At 36.5% G+C, this 19,604-nt stretch overlaps 1 protein-coding gene across 2 annotated transcripts; it reads left to right on the top strand.

The window, feature by feature from the left end:
- Positions 1-4,041: 4,041 nt before the first annotated feature.
- Positions 4,042-19,469, top strand: LOC125206582 (histone-lysine N-methyltransferase ASHH2). 2 transcript variants are annotated; one of them, XM_089060389.1, is made up of 18 exons: positions 4,042-4,299; positions 4,557-6,253; positions 6,449-6,656; positions 7,795-7,952; positions 8,077-8,156; positions 9,118-9,249; positions 9,333-9,449; positions 9,895-9,987; positions 10,895-10,972; positions 11,742-11,798; positions 11,978-12,854; positions 12,937-12,992; positions 13,504-13,583; positions 13,719-13,801; positions 13,900-13,979; positions 16,613-16,692; positions 17,708-17,753; positions 18,308-19,469. In XM_089060389.1, exons 2-18 carry the CDS (start codon positions 4,594-4,596, stop codon positions 19,280-19,282), a joined length of 4,860 nt encoding a protein of 1,619 aa, XP_088916515.1. In that variant the 5' UTR covers positions 4,042-4,299; positions 4,557-4,593; the 3' UTR covers positions 19,283-19,469. The 2 variants fall into 2 exon arrangements, with proteins under 2 accessions (XP_088916515.1, XP_088916516.1); XM_089060390.1 differs by having other exon boundaries at positions 4,042-4,303.
- The last annotated feature ends 135 nt before the right edge of the window (positions 19,470-19,604 follow it).

Here is a 19,604-nt window from a genome sequence, read left to right as displayed (position 1 = left end):
AGTAAATGGAATTTTGGATCCACTTAAAATGTTTAATTTAAAAATTCATTTTTATAGCACAATAATTTTCTGATTTAGTTTTTTTTTATCCACACTGCAAAATCAATACACCAAGAACAATAACCATCTCAAGATTTAACACACTGCAAAAATCAATACACCAAGAACAGAACCAGCTCAAGTCAATACACGCAAAATCCACGCTTTAATTCAAATCCGATGTGAATCGATTTCAAAAGACAAGATTAATGAATTAAATCTAGCACGAACTTAAATCAAAGATAAAAAACTGCAGAGTGGCCACAAGAACAAATTTTTCAAGAACAAAATTTTATGAAATTAATACTCCAATACAACATTGTTTTGGACCTTAGTCCAAATCAGGCACACAATTAGTCGAAAAACCCTAATTACACTAAACACAATAATTAATTTCAAGAAGAGGAAGGGGATTAGAGTTCACTGAGAGAGAGAGATAGATAAGGGACAATGTTTTGGACTGTATTCCATTTCAGAGAGAGAAGGAGACGGCCGATTAGGGTTTGATATGGGGTGGTGGAGGCGGCACGGTGGTGGCGGTGGGCGATAAGGAGACGGTGGAGGCGGCGTGGTGCAAGCGACAGACGATAAGGAGGCAATGGCGGCGGCGCGGTGGAGGCAGTGGAGGCAGCGTGGGGGAGACGGTGGAGGTGGCGTTTCGCGCGAGAGAATGGGAGAGTGAGAGAGAGAGATTCGCGAATGATGGTACAAATTGGGGGTTAGGGTGGAAATCAGGGAATCAATTTGGGGTTTTTTTAATGGCATTTTGGAAATTTAAGTGAATAAGTAAGGTAATTAGATTGTCCAAATATGGTAAGTAGAACCGGGACTCCTATTCCCAGACGTCCTAAAACGGAAAAACAGGACTCCTGTTGTTAGACGGAGGGAGTATCACTTTTCACAACCTCTTTGCATTCACATTCTATTATAAAACTAATATATAAATATGTGACTCCGTTTCACTAACTCTTCCAATACACTTTTTTTTACATTTCTTAAAACTTTCGTCGAGTCAAACTTGGATAAAATTTAAACGAAAAGTGAAAAATACAACCAGTCCTGAGTCCACTAATAAATATAGGAGACAACCAGACGAGTAAATTCCTCTATTGCCCTCCTCATTTACAAAACTTAGCATTCGACCACTGCAAATAGCAGCTCAATCAAGGGTAAATTAAAACCAGCCACCATTATAAATCCAAAATCCCCAAAAGTCAGAAACCATGAATCAAGTAACCTAGCAGCTCATGCCTCCACAAACAGAGAGTGAGAAAGGAGGTGAATAGAGAGATGGAATTTTTTTTAGGGAGGTTACCCTCTCTGTTCGCCGATGAATCTCTCAAAACCAAAAAAAACAGCCCTAATTTTCCTTGGACGGAAGGGAGTATATAGTAGTACTAGTATTTACAGACTGCGAATTTGCATCTCCAGATCTGGATATCCTTTTTCTTTTTCTTTTTTCAATTCCGGGTCGAGTTGACGTGACGAGGCTGTGATGATAATTTTCTCCTCCTTTTTCTGTTTGTATGAGCTGCTGGGTCGGGCAATCGGTTTGTCCGCGCGTATCTTGGCGGGGCGACCCGGACGGCGCGTGGATTCACGCGCAACCGGTGCCGCAGCCATGGCGCTGTTTGGACTCCGTTTGCTTGCTTGATGATTACAGATCTGAGCCTCACGATTCTTTTGATAATCGATTTTTCTGTTAAAATATTTTGTTGTAATCGGTTTTTTTCTTTTGTTTTCGGCATTGGTGATTTTCACTGCTTTTAGATATATTCACTTTTTCTTAATAATTAAAATTTATAAATATTTTCTTAGAAAATTAGATCCTCCGTGCTGCATTATTTTAGGAAAGTATAGTTAACACCTTTTTTTAATTCTTTTTTATTCATTGGCCTCCTACAAAAATTAATCTCATGGGAAATTTAATAAGTTTCGTTTTGAGTATCACAAAAATCACAATACATAAGGACGTGAATTTAGATTTTACTTGTGTGTCTGAAAGCGCTAACGAAATTTTTTATCATAAAAAAATAGTACTACAAAAAAGAAATACTAACAAAAAAGGAAGATTCATCATACACTAATAACATTGCAAGGAATTCATACACAAAATATTAAAGAATACCATAGATGATATGGATCTCTATGGCAATCAATTGTCCTTAAGATGTGCCACTGTGTAAGATGTTCAAATAATCAATAAGGGATTAATCTTAAAAAATAAATTAGATCTAAATGAAATTGAAAAAAGGTGCATATGAGGAGAGATTAAACTTGGAACCTCAACGTTAGACAGCTTTCACATGTTCGGTTGGAGGGATGAGATCTCAAGATTAAATTAATCACATGTTTGGTTCACAAAATTGGACCCCTCAACTCAATCCTAGATAGATAATAATGGGATAATAAGTCATGGCCATTCTCCTCCTACTAATTAATCTCACAACTTAATCCTAGATTGTATCTTACTACTATTTTATCTTGCCAATCAAACACCCCCAAATAGATCACTCGATGAATCCTTTACTCTTTGAATCAGTTATATCTTCTCAAGGAGAAAGGCTCACAGATGAGTTTACAATATCAATTCATTAAAATCTAATTTGAATGTGTCACAAACTACTAATAGTAGTATTTATAGATAGGGTTTAAAATCTAAAAGAAAATCTTAAAATGGAGAAATTCCCAAGAGCAGTACAAAATGCCCGCTGCAGCGTTTTCCACCCCCATTTCCCAGTCCATGCAAACTCTTTATGGAATCAACCACTCTTTACTGTGTGGTTTTCATAAAATGACCATAATTCTCTCCACCAGACCCTAATCGAGGCGTGCAAGGTACTCAAACGAAGCTCTATAGATATAGATATCAATGATATTAGAAGAGCATTACGATACCATCTAGATAAGCCAATTACAACTTGAATAGTGATATAGCTACAACTAAGCTCATTGTCATGTCTTAGCCTCTCCACAACTCATGACATAATGCCCAAACACTCGTGATCGTATTTTTGCTAATTATAGTCTTCTTTACGATAATATGTAGCTAAATTTTATTCGTTGTTTGGAATGTGTTTGTAAGATACAATAAAGAATTTTATGGTTAGTCTATGTAATTTTAGTCAATGGTTCGAATTATATTTTATTGTTCTTAAGATACTTGTTCTTAATATGTTAAAAGTAGTTACACACATATAAAATTAATTACGTTAGGATAGAAAATTGGTGCCATGTGTTTAACTAACGGTAGTTTGAAAATACATACGAATCCGCTTGGTGGCTATGTTGCAGCTAGATAATGAGAGTTATCAGGGTTTAGCTGTGTGTTTCGTAGCTATATTATAAATCTATGTGGTCCGTATTTTGTATCCAGTCCGTACAAAACCTACTCAAAAGCCTATGTTTCAACCAACAATATAACTATATCATTTTCCTAAGTTACAAATCTGGTCTACCAAGTTAGTTTTAGGAAAAATACATTTCTATCCATCAATTTTTCTAGCCTAATTTTTATCCTTATTTGCGACTTATTGTACCAAACATTTAAATAAAATTACGGTATAATTATACTCTATATTAAAGATACTTTTATTAAATTCGAATTGTCGCATATACTAATTTGCACTCTCTAATTAGCACATCATGGCCGGCGAAAACTATAATGCTTCTTCAAGAGGGTGTGTCAAATCACCGCCAAAATTTTATTAGTCGGTGCAACGATAGAAATCAAACAGGTCCATCAATTCACACTTCACGAGCACGACCTAAAATTCCAATAAATAAAGGCAATTAAAAATTTTATTCATAACCTGAAATCTAGTTAATGTATAGAAGCACAAATTTCAATTAATCGGAATTTGGAAACGCAATGGTTTAGGTAGTAAACCTTTTTTAATTTAATAAACACATTCGTTATTTAACTAAGACAGTGATCTTAATTTAATTCCACGCTAATTTCTACTCCTATATGACTCGAGGCCTAATATTTGGGCCCAATTTTATACAAAAAAATTCTTTGACCCAAACGCTCTCTCTCTCCTCCCTCTTTCGCTCTCTCACGGTGAACAGCGCCGCTCCTCCTCTCGCATTCCTCGCTTCTCCGGCGGTCTAACCACCGCCACCGGCCTCCAATTCAGCCTCCGACCATTTGTGCGCATCCGCCTTCTCCATCAGCAGCAACGCCGCCATCGTCGCCGCCAGCTCCCCCTCCACTCCACCCCCATTTTGGATTTCCTCATCTGCTCCGCAAACAAATCCGCAAGTTCAGAAACTTAATTATTCCTATTTTGTCTATTATTTAGCTTCATGAATTAGATTGTGGTTTTTTGTTGTTGACTAGTAACGCAATAATTGAGAATTTGAATTATTTACATTGATCATAAGATGTTTTCCTTTCCCTGCTAGCATTAGAAGACTATGATACTATTGCAGAAACTTAAGATGTTTGTTTAGACTTGCTTTTCCATGGTAGCTTATAACTCTATTGTTAAAAAATATTTCTCGTTCATTTTCAGGGCGATGTTTTGCTTGTGATATTTTCATTCACATTTGATGAATCTCCATGAACAAAATAGCATGTTTACAGAGATGACATTGGGAGAAGATATGTATGGGATTGGGATCAAGGATGATGCGTTCATGATTGATTTTGATCTGGACATTGGCAAATTGTCTGTTTCTCCACGACCTTATGAGTCCTCTTTTGTGGCGGCTGATATACCGTCTTTGAGCATGGTTGAATCAGAAGTTTCAGGTTCTGATCTTCTTTCAGCTTTTGATTCCTTCTGTGCTCATGAGTCTCTCGAGCAAAAGGACTGTGTAGCACCACCGGGCACCAATGCTGATACTGTAGATTTAGTTGGTCAAGCTTACCCGTCTATACAATGCCCATCCGATGGAAATGATACTACTGGCCTTGGTTCTTCGGACTTAGCTGTTGTTCCTGAGCCATCTGTACAAGGAGATGGTGAAGCGAATAAGGCTTTGGTTGGTACTGACAAAACCTGCACACCGAGTCATTCCTTAATTGTATATACATCTTCTCGTAGACGGAGTGCACGCAATACTAAATCAGGTCAGATTAACGAGTCCCTAAGTTCATCTAAATGTAGAAGAGCAGTTAACAAAAGCTCCGAATTTGATCTAAGTTCCTTGCCAGTAACAAGAAGAAGTAGAAGTTTATCTACCAACCGAGCTCGATCTTCTGTTTGGGGAGATCTGGGTAGTATCTTACTACCAGATATCGATCAAAGCAGTGTGTTTGAGAAAAGTTTAGGTAATGAGCGAAAACTAAGACGTGAGAAAGGCAGGAAAGGAAAAAGAAAGGGTACGAGAGATCAGATAGGTAAAAAATCAATACAGAAAAGTTTGGTTGCCACTGGTCATATTTCATTAAAAGTTAAGATTGGAAATAAATTGTGTACCCCTGGTAATGTTACTGAAAGTTTTAGTGCACCAGAAAAAGACATTTCTGGACTGGTTGATACAAACAACAAGTTGGGAGAGGAAGTCCCAAGAGACTTTTCAGCACCATGTGAAAGGGATTTAAAGAAGGTCATGTCATCTGATGGTTCTGCTTTAAACACAAATCTTAAGGTCAAAGGTACTTTGTATAACCAATCCCTTGATACTTCAAGTAACTTCCATGAGATCAGAAGTCTGGAGGAGGCTGATAACTCTCGAACATTGACTGAAATACAGTGTTCTGATGTTGGAACCTCGCCTGATTCAGAAGTTATAAATTCTATTCCTGATGTTTCTCTTTGTGAAAAAAGTGTACTAGATGTACAAGATTGTTCAATTTTGTCCAAGGCACATTCCTCTTCATTGGACATATCCAATTTGATTTTATTACCTAAGCACTCCAAGAAAGGAAAGAAAAAGGTCAAGCACCATCAGGCTGACAGTTGTGTTTTGGGTAGCAAACTAAGTAGTGTGGGTACCAGAAATAATTCTACAGAAGAACACGTTTCTTTTAAAGATGTTTCTTGTTTGAGCCCATCACGAGCTGAACCATATTTAAATGGTGAAGACACAAAGCCTTGCTCAAACTCACCAGTCTGTGACACGTTGATACCTTGCAGCAATGGTGCAAAATTTCACAAATGCTCTAGTGCTACTGCTAAGGGAAGGAGCAAGGGCAGGTCTAGAAATTTTCCCAATGAGAAAGAAGCAGCATCTAAAAAGAAGGGAAATAAAAACAGTTTAGATAGTAAGTACCTATTGGTGATTGTATATATATAGATATATGTTCAGAAGTCCCACTGCCATCCAGAATATGGAGAATGGCCAAGACCTAATAGCTGTAGCTACATAAAGTCTTGCCTTCAGGCCCTTGCTCATATTTTACTTATTTAGAGCTGGAGATTGTAAATTTACTTATTTCATATCCTTATTAACATTACAGAAAATGAAGCACCATATGATGTTGGAGGAACTGGAGCATTTAGCAATGGAGTAACTGGACCAATTAACACAGGGAAATCTTCAATCGATGAAGTGAGAGAGAAATATGACCCACCTAGGAATGCATGGGTACTTTGTGATAAGTGCCAAAAATGGCGGCGGATACAAGCGGCTCTTGCTGATCAAATTGAAGAAACTAACTGTGGATGGTAGGTACTCAAAATATTGCAGGTGTACGCTGCCTATATGACCGTATTAATGATCATTTAACAATTAGACATTGCAATTCACAATAAAGTAGACTAATAGAGAGATATTTGATTCCTTATTTAAGTGCTTAATAGTTTATAGGAAGATTTACATAAATAGACTGTGTCTGTTTCTCTACAGGTTATGTATATCTATATTTTGCTTGGTCTAGTGCACCACTTTCTGTTAACCTGTGCATGATTTTTTTGGAACTAGGTGCAGGGTATATCTTTCTTTGACTTAAATATATATTATAACAGCCTTGTTTATTAGAAATATATAAACTGCTCACCTAATGTTTATAAGTATCTGGCAATAGAGTTGCTAGTGTATTGTGTTCTGTGTGATTGTGTTCCACCTGAAATTAAATGCCAAGAGACACATTCTTGATTATTATCAAGATTCAAGTTATATAATTTACTAGCAGATTTTTCTTCCTAAATCACAATTTCTTGCTAGAATGTTATATACATACACTATACCATAAAGGGTTTACAAATGTTCTTTTTTCGGTGGTCTTTCCTTTTGGTTCCTTATTTTTTGGGTTATCCTTGTTTGTGCAATTATTATTTTGTGTATGCCGAATCCAATTTTCAGCAGTTTTGGCATCTTGACACTTCATTAAAGGTGCCCATGCTTTCTTTGATTCATATTTTAATTTTGGAAAGTTAGATGTGCATGATTTGTATTTTCCAGAAACGAAACAAAGCTAAACTTTCCTTTTCATATCATACTCATAGAAAATCTTTAATACGTGTTTATCATATTTCCATCTAGAGCTCAATTAAGGTTATTGAACAAGGGGCCAAAGACCTGCCATGAGCTGCCTGGCCCGTATTTGGGGAACCCTAAACTAAGTTTTTGACATATAACCATTTCTCAATAGTTAAAAAATATTAACTAATGAAGTTAACAAAAAACGTATGTGTTTAGGGAAAAGTATGAGATACATACTGTTGCTTAACATCATACATGAGTTGAAGCACAGATTGAGCATGATTGGATTTGGGATATACTGTTTACTTATTGATAAGGATGTTGATGCGTTCATACTTTCTAGAAGAGTGATTGATGGGTGTGTTATATACATTTGTTAAGGACTTGCCAAGATAACACTGATAAAGCCTATGCTGACTGCTCAATTCCTCAAGAGAAGTCAAATTCAGACATTAATGAAGAACTGGAAATATCTGATCGCTCTTGTGACGAAGATGCTTCTGGAACTTTTCGGAAGCTTAATCAAGACAGACCAAAGGGTTTGTTGTTTCTATAATACTGTCACAGTTGTGCCTATGTGTCCCTTGAAAATTGGGTTCTCTATTAGACAGTATGCCCCTCTCTCTTTGACTGAATGTTGAGTTGGTTTTGTTTATTAAACAGTTGCTCTGCAGTCATCGTGGACACTTATTAAGTCAAACACGTTTTTGCATCGAAGCCGCAAAACTCAAACCATTGATGAGGTAAACAGCCCCTCTCTTTTACTATTATGCCCAGTTGTCTGCATAAAGATTTGTATTATTTATTTGAAATCTTTACTGAAGTGTACTAAATGTTGGATATGTGCTATTGTTTAACTCATAAAGGTGTTGCTAATGGATGAATAAATATTTTTGATTTTAGCCAGCCAACAGCCCCAAATCTGGGATATGGACATGAATGGCTGCTCTAGTCTTAAAATTTTCACTAACTGGTTTTTGCTCTTTTTTGTACTTGAGCAGTCATTGGGTTCTCAGTGTGTTTCTTTATAAGGTCACTTACTTAGCTGCTATTTTCCCAAGAGGATCCGTTAAGAAAAAGAGTTTTTTAAGCCCCTAAGAAGATTAGCTTCAGAGTTGTTTGATAGTTACATTAAAAATAAAACTAATTCACATGGTTTTTCTCCCACCCCTTTGTTTGTTTAGATACAATAATAAGTCATGGCCTCTTTTGAATGCTTGAAGGATTTCTAATGATATTGTAACTTTATATGCTTTGGGTCTGTCTATCTGTTTTAATTTAAAGCTAGGCTCCTTTTCTAGTTCTTTGCAACTTGAGTAGATGTTCTGTTTGAAGTGTAAGAAATGAGTCTTTTGAGGGCTATAAAGAGTGATGCCACAAAATCTTGTGATCCTAAAGTATCATATTTTGCATCTTTCTTTTTAAATTCCTATTAGTATGTTATAGGGCATTGAGTGGTCCTAACATATGAAATTGACCAATTAGTATAGTTGTATTTTTATTTAAAACCTGCTGAAGATGCTAGACATGTCATAATGATAATACCCTAAATGTGAATTATTAAAGATGCATTACCTAGATGCCATGCACCTCGCTTTTGGCCCATTCAGTGCTGCAATTGTCGTTCTGTGCCTCTCATGGTTCGTATTCTGCATGAACGCATGCCACTTGAAAATATGTTTGTCTTTTTTTTGTGTATAACAGGTAATGGTTTGCCACTGTAAAACTCCATCAGATGGAAGAATGGGTTGTGGAGATAAATGTTTGAACCGGATGCTTAATATTGAGTGTGTCCAGGGAACTTGTCCATGTGGTGAACTTTGTTCAAATCAACAGGTGCAGAAAGTTCTCTGTTTTAACTTATATGCAGTTCTCATTTCCACGCCAATAGTTATATTCTAATGCATATTTCATTTCAGTTTCAAAGGCGCAAATATTCTAAACTGAAGTGGTTCAGGTGCGGAAAGAAAGGCTATGGTCTTCAGGCACTTGAAGACATGCCCCAGGGGCAGTTCCTGATAGAATATGTTGGAGAGGTTATGCATTATATTAACTTTTATGATTTAACCCTTCTAATATTTAGGAGCTTCACGTGAACTAATTATATTGGTCTTGGTAGGCTGAAAAAGTAGGCAATAATTATCAGTAATAAAGGTGCTATGCCAAAATGGTTTATCTTTATATCTTAAATCAATATCCACAGCTGTGTGTGGTTTTTCTTCTTTATATTTCCATAGAGCTTCTCTTATTCCATTGATCCCATTAATTCCTTCAACAGCTCAATTGATGTGACTCTCTTATTGATGGTTTATGTACAGATTGTATCTTGCACGATGCACCTTATATGGCTTTGTGTGCTGTTTATTCGTCGCAATCTATATTTTTAAGCTGTAATTCGGAAGTTCCATTTTGGGATTAGACTGCTCTGAAAAATGATCTTGGTCTTAATACTGTAATATATTTGGATATTTGATGTTGCAGGTACTTGATGTGCATGCGTATGAAGCAAGACAAAGAGAGTATGGCATGAGCGGTCATAAACATTTCTATTTTATGACATTGAATGGGAGTGAGGTTCGTGGTAATCTCTTTGCTACATGCATAAAGTAGGTGACTGTTTCTGTATCATTAAATATGCCTTAGCACAGGGTCAAATCTCATCATAATTTTCTCAGACTTTCTATCTTTTGTTTTCCAACCTGTTGATCTTAGGATAACTTAGCTAGTTCCAATCACTGTTGTATTTTTGCTTCAGTATGTGATCCCAAGTGTCTTGTTCTCATGACATTTCTGGAGATTGGAGAGGTAACTTGTTGCATTGTTGCAGTCTTACTTGGAGATTCTTTTTTTTTTTATTGAAAAAATTGACACTTGCTGGAAATCAAATGATGTTCTGACATTAAACAATTAATGAAAATTAATAAGATCTTCAACATTTGGTGGTGTTCGTCTTCTCTGTCCTTTTCCAAGGCATCATATGATTTTATGTGTGTGTTTTTACATCGTTTGGTCTAGCAATTATCTTGAAGTATACTGAATAAATCATTTCAACATCATTGTAGTGATTATACTTTCCATGCATCAGAATTCTTGAATTTTCATAGTTGGTGACTTGGTTCAAATAACTGGATAAAGGAATTTGATATTTTATTACTTCATTTTTCAACCCTGGGTACAAGAAATTGAGATCTCTAGTATTGTGGTTTGTATTTGCAAAAATTTTATACTGTAGCAGTACAGCTCAAGTACCTTAATATTATATCCTGCAATCTCAAAATACTTTAGTGTGCTTGGATGTTATGAACTTCTTTCACAAAATGTGGTAAGAAAAAACACTGTTATCTCACGTCTCTCAAGTTCATCGATATCACATAATCCTTGTCTTTGTATATTCATTTTTTATGTCCAATTTCTGTAAATGATATCATGGTACTAAATATATGGAATTCATATCCTCAATATATTCCGGCTTCTATTCCAGGTGATCGATGCATCTGCTAAAGGGAATCTGGGCCGGTTTATAAATCACAGCTGTGACCCTAACTGTCGCACTGAAAAGGTATTACTGTCAGGGAACCTCTCACATAGTGTGCTCTTTAATGTAGTTTGTGAATCTGTTACTTTTTATTACTGATTTTTGCAGCTTTCACGTAATTTTTGTTTAACACCCTGTATTTTCACACAAGAAATTGTTGCATTTGTCTTGTGTTGTCGTCTCATTTATGTGTTTTATTTTCACATTTTGATCAGTTATTATCTTTCTAGTATGGTTTGTCAGGCATGGCTAATCTATGCTCTGTTGGAGCTGTCTTTCTCTTTTTTTGCTCTTTTTTTTTCACCCCATTCTGTAGCTCACAGAACCCATCAGCTGCCTCCTTGGTTGATGAAGTGCAATCGCGCTTTCATTGTCAGCATTTTGTTGGTTCACATCTCTGTATTATCTCGAAAGATCTTGGTGAACTGGTTGTTGGCTCTTAGCCAACTATTTTCTCAGAAAAAAACTTGTCTCCTGGTATAAATATATGATCTTGGTTAACTAGTTGGTGGATTTTTAGCCTACTCTTATCTCAAGTAAAAACCTCTCCTGATTCCGGATCAGACCACGTTCGACGCATCTGATTAAATGCAAAAGTACCTGAACGCTTTTTGTCTGGAAAACTTTGTCATTGATATAGTATTTCTTATAAGTCAAAATATGAAATTTCCTTATTTATTCACCTAACTAATAAGTACACTTTTATGGACTTTTATTTATGTCATGATCTGCAGCTTTAAAAAATAAATTTTGATTTGGGTTGTCACTATTAACTGAAGACTTTGCTTGGCAGTGGATGGTGAATGGGGAGGTTTGCATTGGATTGTTTACTCTGAGAGATATAAAGAAGGTAACTACCCTTTTTTTCTGGGGAAGTGTTCCCGGGAGGGGGGGGGGGGGGGAGGTGATACATGGTATTGCTGCTGCCTTTTGGCTTGCTTCCCGGCTCTTTCACTATTCATATTCTGATTCAGATAAATTTTCTGTCGGACGATAGTTAACAAGCTTTCTTGGACTTATGCTTGACAGGGGGAAGAGGTTACATTCGATTACAACTTTGTACGTGTTTTTGGGGCTGCTGCCAAAAAATGTGAATGTGGCTCAGCTAATTGTCGGGGCTATATTGGTGGTGATCTAACGAACTCAGAAGTAATTGCTCAGGATGATTCAGATGATGAATACGCAGAACCAGTAATGACTTGTGAAGGAGATATGAGTGAAGATTGGAATGAAATAGTATTAAACAACTCGAAAGATGAAATTGCTAATGAACCACCTGAAAACATCTATAGTATGGAGAAATGTATCGGTACTGTTGGTGAGAGCTTAATAACATCACACACTTCTGAAACTTCACCTCAAATAGATGAAGGTGTTGACCCTGCACAGGCAGAAATCAGGGTTGACGATGGGATTGGTGTGTACGATTCTATTGGTAACAATTTTGCTGCTAATGTTGTGGAGAAGTTGAATAACAATAAAACTATGGGCGAGTTCTTGAAACGATATACACCGGTAGGTTGTAAGGTTGAATGTGAAGGCATAGCATCCCAGATGCGAGAGTCTTCCCAAATCAAGGATATTAACTCAGAATTGGATGGTATTGTGAACAAGTCCATGTCTTCTACTCACAAAACAGCGATTAGTGTACCTCATAGCAAATCATTGTCCGATAAAGTTGAGGGAAATAGGAATTTAAAGTATCCTACTGTGGAAGGCAGGGATGAACTAGCAAAGTCCAAGTGTCTCACCAAGACTAAACGCTTGTTCACATTAATTAAGAAAGGGAAACCTAAATTGAATGCTTTGAAGGACAAACTATCTCCGGATGTGAATAGGTTAAGTGCAGAACTGCAGAAATCCAAAAAATTGTCAAAAGTTTCTTTAAGCCATCATCTTGAAGCAGGTATTCAGAGATGTAGTAGCCAATGATTTCTAAGCTATCATTCCTGGTTATTTGATTTAACATGTTATTTAACTGCTTGCAGTAGAAGGAAAACTGAACGAACTACTTGACCCTGAAGGAGGAATAAGCAAGCGAAAAGTAAGCTTCTTCTCGTAATTTTTGCTGTCTTATTTTTTGGGGATCTGGTACCATCTTCTCAATTCAAGTGACAAGATCTAGCCAGTTCTTTCTTTTCATAGATTTTGCTAGAAAAAATTGTCCAGTGCTGATTTGTCAAGACTCAAAATATGTCGCATTGTTTTTTAATACTCCGTCCATTTCTTAAAAGTAGAAACTCTTTCCTTTTGGTCCGTCTCTTATAAATATAACTTTCCATTATAGGAAATGTTTGAACCACATATTACCCTTGCACATCAATTTATTTACAACTCATACAACTAATTTATGTGGACTCCATAATCCATTAACACTAATTTCACTACCTTTTCTCTTTCTCTTTCTTACTTTATCAATTTTGCATTAAAACCCGTGCTGTTTCAAAAGTTCATATTTTTAAGAGACGGAGGGAGTACTAAATTTATGTACATGAGTCTCTTTAATGTGCCTATAGATGGTTGTTTTCTGTTTCCTAAGTATTATGATTTGATAGGATTCATCAAGAGGTTACTTGAAACTTCTTTTTCTAACTGCTGCAACTGGGAACAATGGCCATGGTGAAGCTATTCAGAGGTACTCAGAAAATACTAATGCATGCTAATTTTTTTGTAACCACACATGTCGCCATTTGTAGGTGAAAGATAACTTCTTGAGTGCATGACATCGGTTTAGTTTAGAGATGCTTTAATTCCTCTTTCTGTCTTGCAGCAACAGAGATCTTTCAATGATTTTGGATGCACTCTTGAAGACAAAATCTCGGACAGTTCTGGTTGATATTATAGATAAAAATGGTAGTTATTTTATTTATTTACCAGAAGAAATATATATTTAAATCTTTCTGAAAGTGGAGTAGTAATTAGTTTCTGAGAGTGAGCTATTCTGGTTTTAGGTTTGCATATGTTGCACAACATTTTGAAGCGGTACAGGAAAGAGTTCATCAAAACTCCAATCTTGCGCAAGCTTCTTAAGGTAAAAATTCCTGGTTCAGATAATTTTACTTTACCAGATTGATGAACAAATATTTTGATGCATTGTGCATAATTTAGCACATTATGAGCAAATCCTTAGACATGAGCGATATCTATACTATTTAATCAACATATCATGGCCGTATTGAGTTACATGTCATTTATTTGGGTAGATCTTGTTAATTGCCTAAAGCATTGCGAATTTGGTTGTGGTGTTTCCAACTTTCCCTTGTATAGGGACATTTATGCCGGAAACTTCAATGAATATTGGCACAACCTTAGCAATTGCAAATGAATTTGAAGTGCAAATGGATTCTATGGACAATGCTGAAAAAAGAAGATGGAAGAAAAAAAATGAAAAGAAACAATAGAGAGGTGGATTGGGAAAAGTGATTTCAGCATCAAACACATTTTTATGAGCTGATATGAATCTTCAAGTTACACAGGACTAAGGGTCAATAGGCTTATTAGTTGAGGCAAGATGTTTGCCGAAGAGGAGGGAACTAGGCATCCATATAATCATAAAAACTCTAAAAATATTGATATGGTAATGCGATGCTTGAACGTGTCACTTATGTAAATCAATCAAAGCATGTGTACGACGGAAAATGGTAGCAGTACTAATAGTTGCTTGACATATTATTAGAGAAATCAGCCCTGGAAATTAGAATTTTAAGTTCTTGTCATATACAACTGCTAGAGAGAATTAGGACTTGTTCAAGTTCCATGTTATACCCAGATATGTGTTCAAATCTGGGCCAATACTAGTGTTCAAGTTCCAAGCCTCAAATGTGGAGTGTATTGGTTAGAATTCTAGGCCTGCACTGTTGCTCTATGTTATGTGCATAAATCAATTCTCAGTCATTTGGTGGTAAATGGAGCTGCATTGAAGTCCACACCCAGAAATGAAGCTGAATTGGCTATTTTACCCCTCCCAAATTTGTTTCTCCCCAAAATCAGATGTCTCAGTGTGGGTATTTTGGTCACAAGGATTTTTAAACCCCTTAAAATAATTATATAATATTCGAAATTGATTACTTAAAGAACTATATATGGAACAATGAACACCTGATATGGACAGCGGCGGAGCCACGGTGGGGCCAGGGGGGCCCTTGGGCCCCCCAGCCATATGAATATTTACTATATATAATATATGTATGCGACATTAATGATTAATCACATCAGTAGTTAGCGCAATTGGTGTGAATACGGGCCACTCATCCGCGAGATACCAAGTTCGATTCCTGTTGGTGCATTCATTCTCCTAACCGATACTTAAATTCCCTATTCGTATATGTTTTTTCAGATTTTCTAATATTAGTAGAATTAATTATGGAGTATTTAGGGTTTAGGGTAGTAATTCTGGTTGATTATCATATTCATTTATAGTATTTATTGATTTTCTCATATTACTATTTTTATTGATTTTCTCTCTAGTAATTTTGCATAACCGATTTAAAATTTGTATTCATAAAGAATGATATTTATAATTTAAGAATAAAAATAATTCTATACACATGTAAATATATAATATTGTAGTATAATATTAGTAAAATTAATATCAATGCTATGCCCTAAAAAATATATTCATATTTTTCTTATTATCTATTTCTCACGCACAACTTTTTCTATAGCTTATGTTCAAGTTGCCAAACACTGAACATACTGAATAAATTATAATACTTCCTCTATTCACGAAAAAAGTCTCATTTTGCCATTTTGTAATGTCCACAAAACTTAGTTCCATTTATAAAAATAGAAAATTTTCCTCTCATACTTTACCTTTTTTTCTCTCATCTCTCTTACTTTATCCACATTTTTATACATTCTCTCTCTTATTTTACCACTTTCTCATTAAAACTCGTGTCGTCTATAAATGAGACTATTTTTTGCGAAGGAAAGGAGTAGTTATTTGGGCCCCCCATCGTTAAAAGTCTGGCTATGGATGGTATATATGTGGGTCCTACACGCCCAAAACCCATCCAGATTTATTTATTCCCTATCCATACCAAAGAACTTAAACAAGTCCTTAAGAAATGTCAACCGACAAAATATGAAGGTAAATAATGTGACTCGGAATCGTTCAAATCTCCCATGCATAAAAATTCTTGAAGATCCCTGCTACAGATTAAACTATGCCATTCTCATTCAATGGTTGTTGGGTTGATGCCTAAGATCCACATTTCCAAGCCTGAGATAGCTCAATGATATACCTAGGGACATACTAAATTGTGGCACAAAATTAATTGGATGCAATCAGCTGGCTAATAAGCAGATAATAAGAACATAGAGCCACATAATTTTTTGTTGGCCTGCATTAAGGACAGAGGCATCTATGTTTATTGAGTGAATGAATATGTAGGTTGCTTGTCCGCAGTTCAGAAGTGCTGCATTCAAAGGAAACAACTACTGAGAAATTCTTAACACATGTTCTCTTGTCCTGTACTTTATGGTTAGCTTCACATCAGTCAAGCAACGCATTAAATTTTTTGTGAACTTGATAGCAACTTGCTGAATGCTGTTACATGAAGCATTTACTGTTGTATCTTTTTTAGATTAGTGTAAACTCTGTGTATTATATATTAATATACTTATCAAATAGTTGCTGACGGCTGTTAAACCATTCTACTGTAGGTACTGGAGTATCTAGCAACACGAGAGATTCTAACATTGGAGCACATAACTGGAGGTCCTGCTTGTCCAGGAGTCGAGAGGTGATTAGAAAATACTGTCTACCATTTTCATGTTTTCATGTTATACCAAGATTTATTGGGGTCTTTTGATTTGGATGGAATGATATAAGATCACATGACTGATGTTCAAGGCACACAATTTTCCAGCCCACTAACCCCTAGAACCTGTGCAACACTTCATTAGGGCACACACCTAGGATCTAAGAGGCACACCTTTGTGTATGAATTTAATAATATGACGGTGAAGTCTGTTTTTGCTATTGGTGGATGTATTCTTAGATTTGGAAATATTGGTGTCCAATATGATTTTTATGCATGCTTATTTTAATAGTGTAATTAATTGTATCTGTGGTATATGTGCTAATTTGATGACTATTATGGCAAAGCTCAATGCTATGCGGTCCGCAATTTCACTGTAATGTCTAATAGTGTCCAACCCATACTGCTAATTGATTCTCATTCTCAGCCCCATTTAAAGGTCTCTCCTAGATTCCAGAAATAGTTTCATGTACTAAAATGTTGAGGTGGGTTCTCCTTACCACCATTATGCACCCCAAACTTCACAAAAGCTGTTGTTCAAAGCTTAGGTGAAAAGTGACATACGATGGTAGTATGGTACAATACACTAACAAAAACTATGCATATCAGTCAAATAATAGATAAATAATTCTAAGAACCATAATTTTGCATGACAGGATGTATAGTATTTGCATACAAAAATACCCAACTAAAGATGGTTGTAAAAACTGTTTGTGATAGTCAAACTTGCAACTGTTGTCAAAACCTTTTATGTCCTTCATTTGGTGAGGTTGCGACTCAGGGAATATTAAAAGAATAAACTCTCAAAGTGCTTGTGTTCTTTACCTATTCACTGTTTTTTTATTTTTTTTGTGCTTTTGTAATTGTAGTACTTGTAAACTGGTTGGCGCTTTTCTGATTGCATTGTCTCATTTAAATGAATATTTTGCCCATAAGATATTTTTTAGTGTCTTCTATTTTATTTTTCCTGAATTGCATCTTATTCTGTGTTTTGCAGCTTTAAAGATTCAGTATTGTCTCTGACAGAACATGCTGACAAACAGGTAACTTGTATAAATCTGTCACTATCATTTATGCGACTTGCAATTCCGTTATTAATGACGTGGACTGTTGTTACCATAACCAGTTTATATGAGACATAAATGTGACCAATTTGTTTGCCTTCAAAGTTGTTGGTTGAAAACAGCTGATGTGCTTACTACATAATATAATAAAAATACAACTAAATAAACTATAGCAGATACTTGTTCTATCCACATGTACAGAATTACTGCTTCCCCTCACCCTACCAAGTGTTCGTCCCTTAGGAGTTAGGGGTCTTATAGCAGTTGCCCTTGCTTGGAGTAATCTGCAAGGTTTTAAAAGTGACTCTTTTTATGTCGATAAGACCGACCACAGACAGTTATTGGTTTATGCCTTAAGCTAAATTATCCCTCAGCCAATCTGTATGTCAATACTTTTTTTCCTTCTAAGTTGTTGCATTCCATGGGATGGTTAGAAATTTATGTCTTCTGTGATCTCTGCTATGCATTATTAAGTGGCAAATGTCCCTAGTTTGCTGTAAGTCTTTATCATATTTTACTTGATTACTTCTCAGGTCCATCAAATTGCACGTAACTTCAGGGATAGGTGGATTCCTAGATCCTTACGGAAAACCTGCTGCATGGAGAGAGAGAATGGGGTGTTTGAATATCAGCAGTCTACAAGCCATGGAGGTTTATCGACATCATATGATCATTGGAGTGATAGAGGGAGAAAACCAACAGAAGCCACAAACTCTATTGAAACACGTCCATTTACTGCTTCTGGCACAGCAGAGACTTCGACCCCTGAGCTCTCAGCTTCAGGTACTAGCTGCAGAACCAGTGAGCGAAAGACGCGCAAGCGCAAGAGTCGGTGGGATGAGCCTGCGGAGCACCCACAATCAAGATGTAGAAACACTTTGGTAGGTGATGACAAGCATAAGGGCGATGAGGATATCCCTCCTGGGTTTGGAACACCTTGCAACGGCCCTATGATTCCATCCAATGCTCCTCCAACTGCTCCTGATCACCAAGAAAGCGAGATGCAAATGAAGCAGCGGTCCCTTAATATTGTATTGGGTCAACCACAGTTGAGGTTCAATGCGCGTATACCCGTCACCTATGGAGTTCCCTATTCTGTCATGCAGCAGTTTGAAGTCCCACAAGCAGAAGTTACTGATGGTTGGACTACAGCTCCAGGTGTGCCATTCCATCCATTTCCACCTCTGCCTCCTTGTGCCCCTGTTGCGCTTGTCCGATCAACATCTGCTAGATGTGCATCATCAAGTGCACCTACAGAAACAGCTGGACAATCTAGTGATACTTGTTTGACCTATCAAACTTACCAACAAAACACAAAGACATGCAGCTCAGATTCATCACATGTCTCAGTTGCAATTGGCCGCCCAGATCTCCAGCAAGGAGGTTCTTGTAACTTGGGAAGGAATTTTTTCAGGCAGCAAAAGTTTACTCATTCGAAGCTTCCACCATGGGTTCGAATGAGAAATAGTCGGGGTTCTGCTGGGAACATTGCCAGAAGTGGTTTCTGAGGAGTAGATGTAGCAAACTCAGAGGAGGACTGTAGGAAAGATTTTTTATGTGAAATTCATTGGTATTTGTTTTGGAAAATCAGCCTTAATTATAGGAGCTGTTGAAAAACCATCTGGTTCTCCTTTTTGATGTATTACAATTCTTTACTGCATTCTGACAAGGGTGCATTATTCTTTTGTTGCTTCAGCTTTATCTTCTGTTATATGCAACGGTGGCACCTGTACCCTGTTCTACAAAACATACCCTTACTTCAATAAGGAAATTCAGGTCTTACCTTCAGGATGGTACGCACCCTTCGTTCTCCCCTCTTTTCCTCGTTTT

The sequence above is a fragment of the Salvia hispanica genome, chromosome 6 (assembly GCF_029641045.1).
Source record: "Salvia hispanica isolate PSC_SH4W2 chromosome 6, Shi_PSC_v1, whole genome shotgun sequence".
Taxonomy (NCBI): domain Eukaryota; kingdom Viridiplantae; phylum Streptophyta; class Magnoliopsida; order Lamiales; family Lamiaceae; genus Salvia; species Salvia hispanica.
The sequence above is the reverse complement of the archived record's forward strand: the minus strand, read 5'-3'. Positions and strand labels throughout refer to the sequence as shown.

Excerpts from the sequence above, each read along its gene's own strand:
- LOC125206582 (XM_089060389.1), top strand. The coding sequence starts at position 4,594 with ATGAATCTCCATGAACAAAATAGCATGTTTACAGAGATGACATTGGGA. Across the intron at positions 6,254-6,448 it reads AAATAAAAACAGTTTAGATA|AAAATGAAGCACCATATGAT; the intron begins GTAAGTACCTAT and ends TTAACATTACAG. Across the intron at positions 13,584-13,718 it reads CATGGTGAAGCTATTCAGAG|CAACAGAGATCTTTCAATGA; the intron begins GTACTCAGAAAA and ends TCTGTCTTGCAG.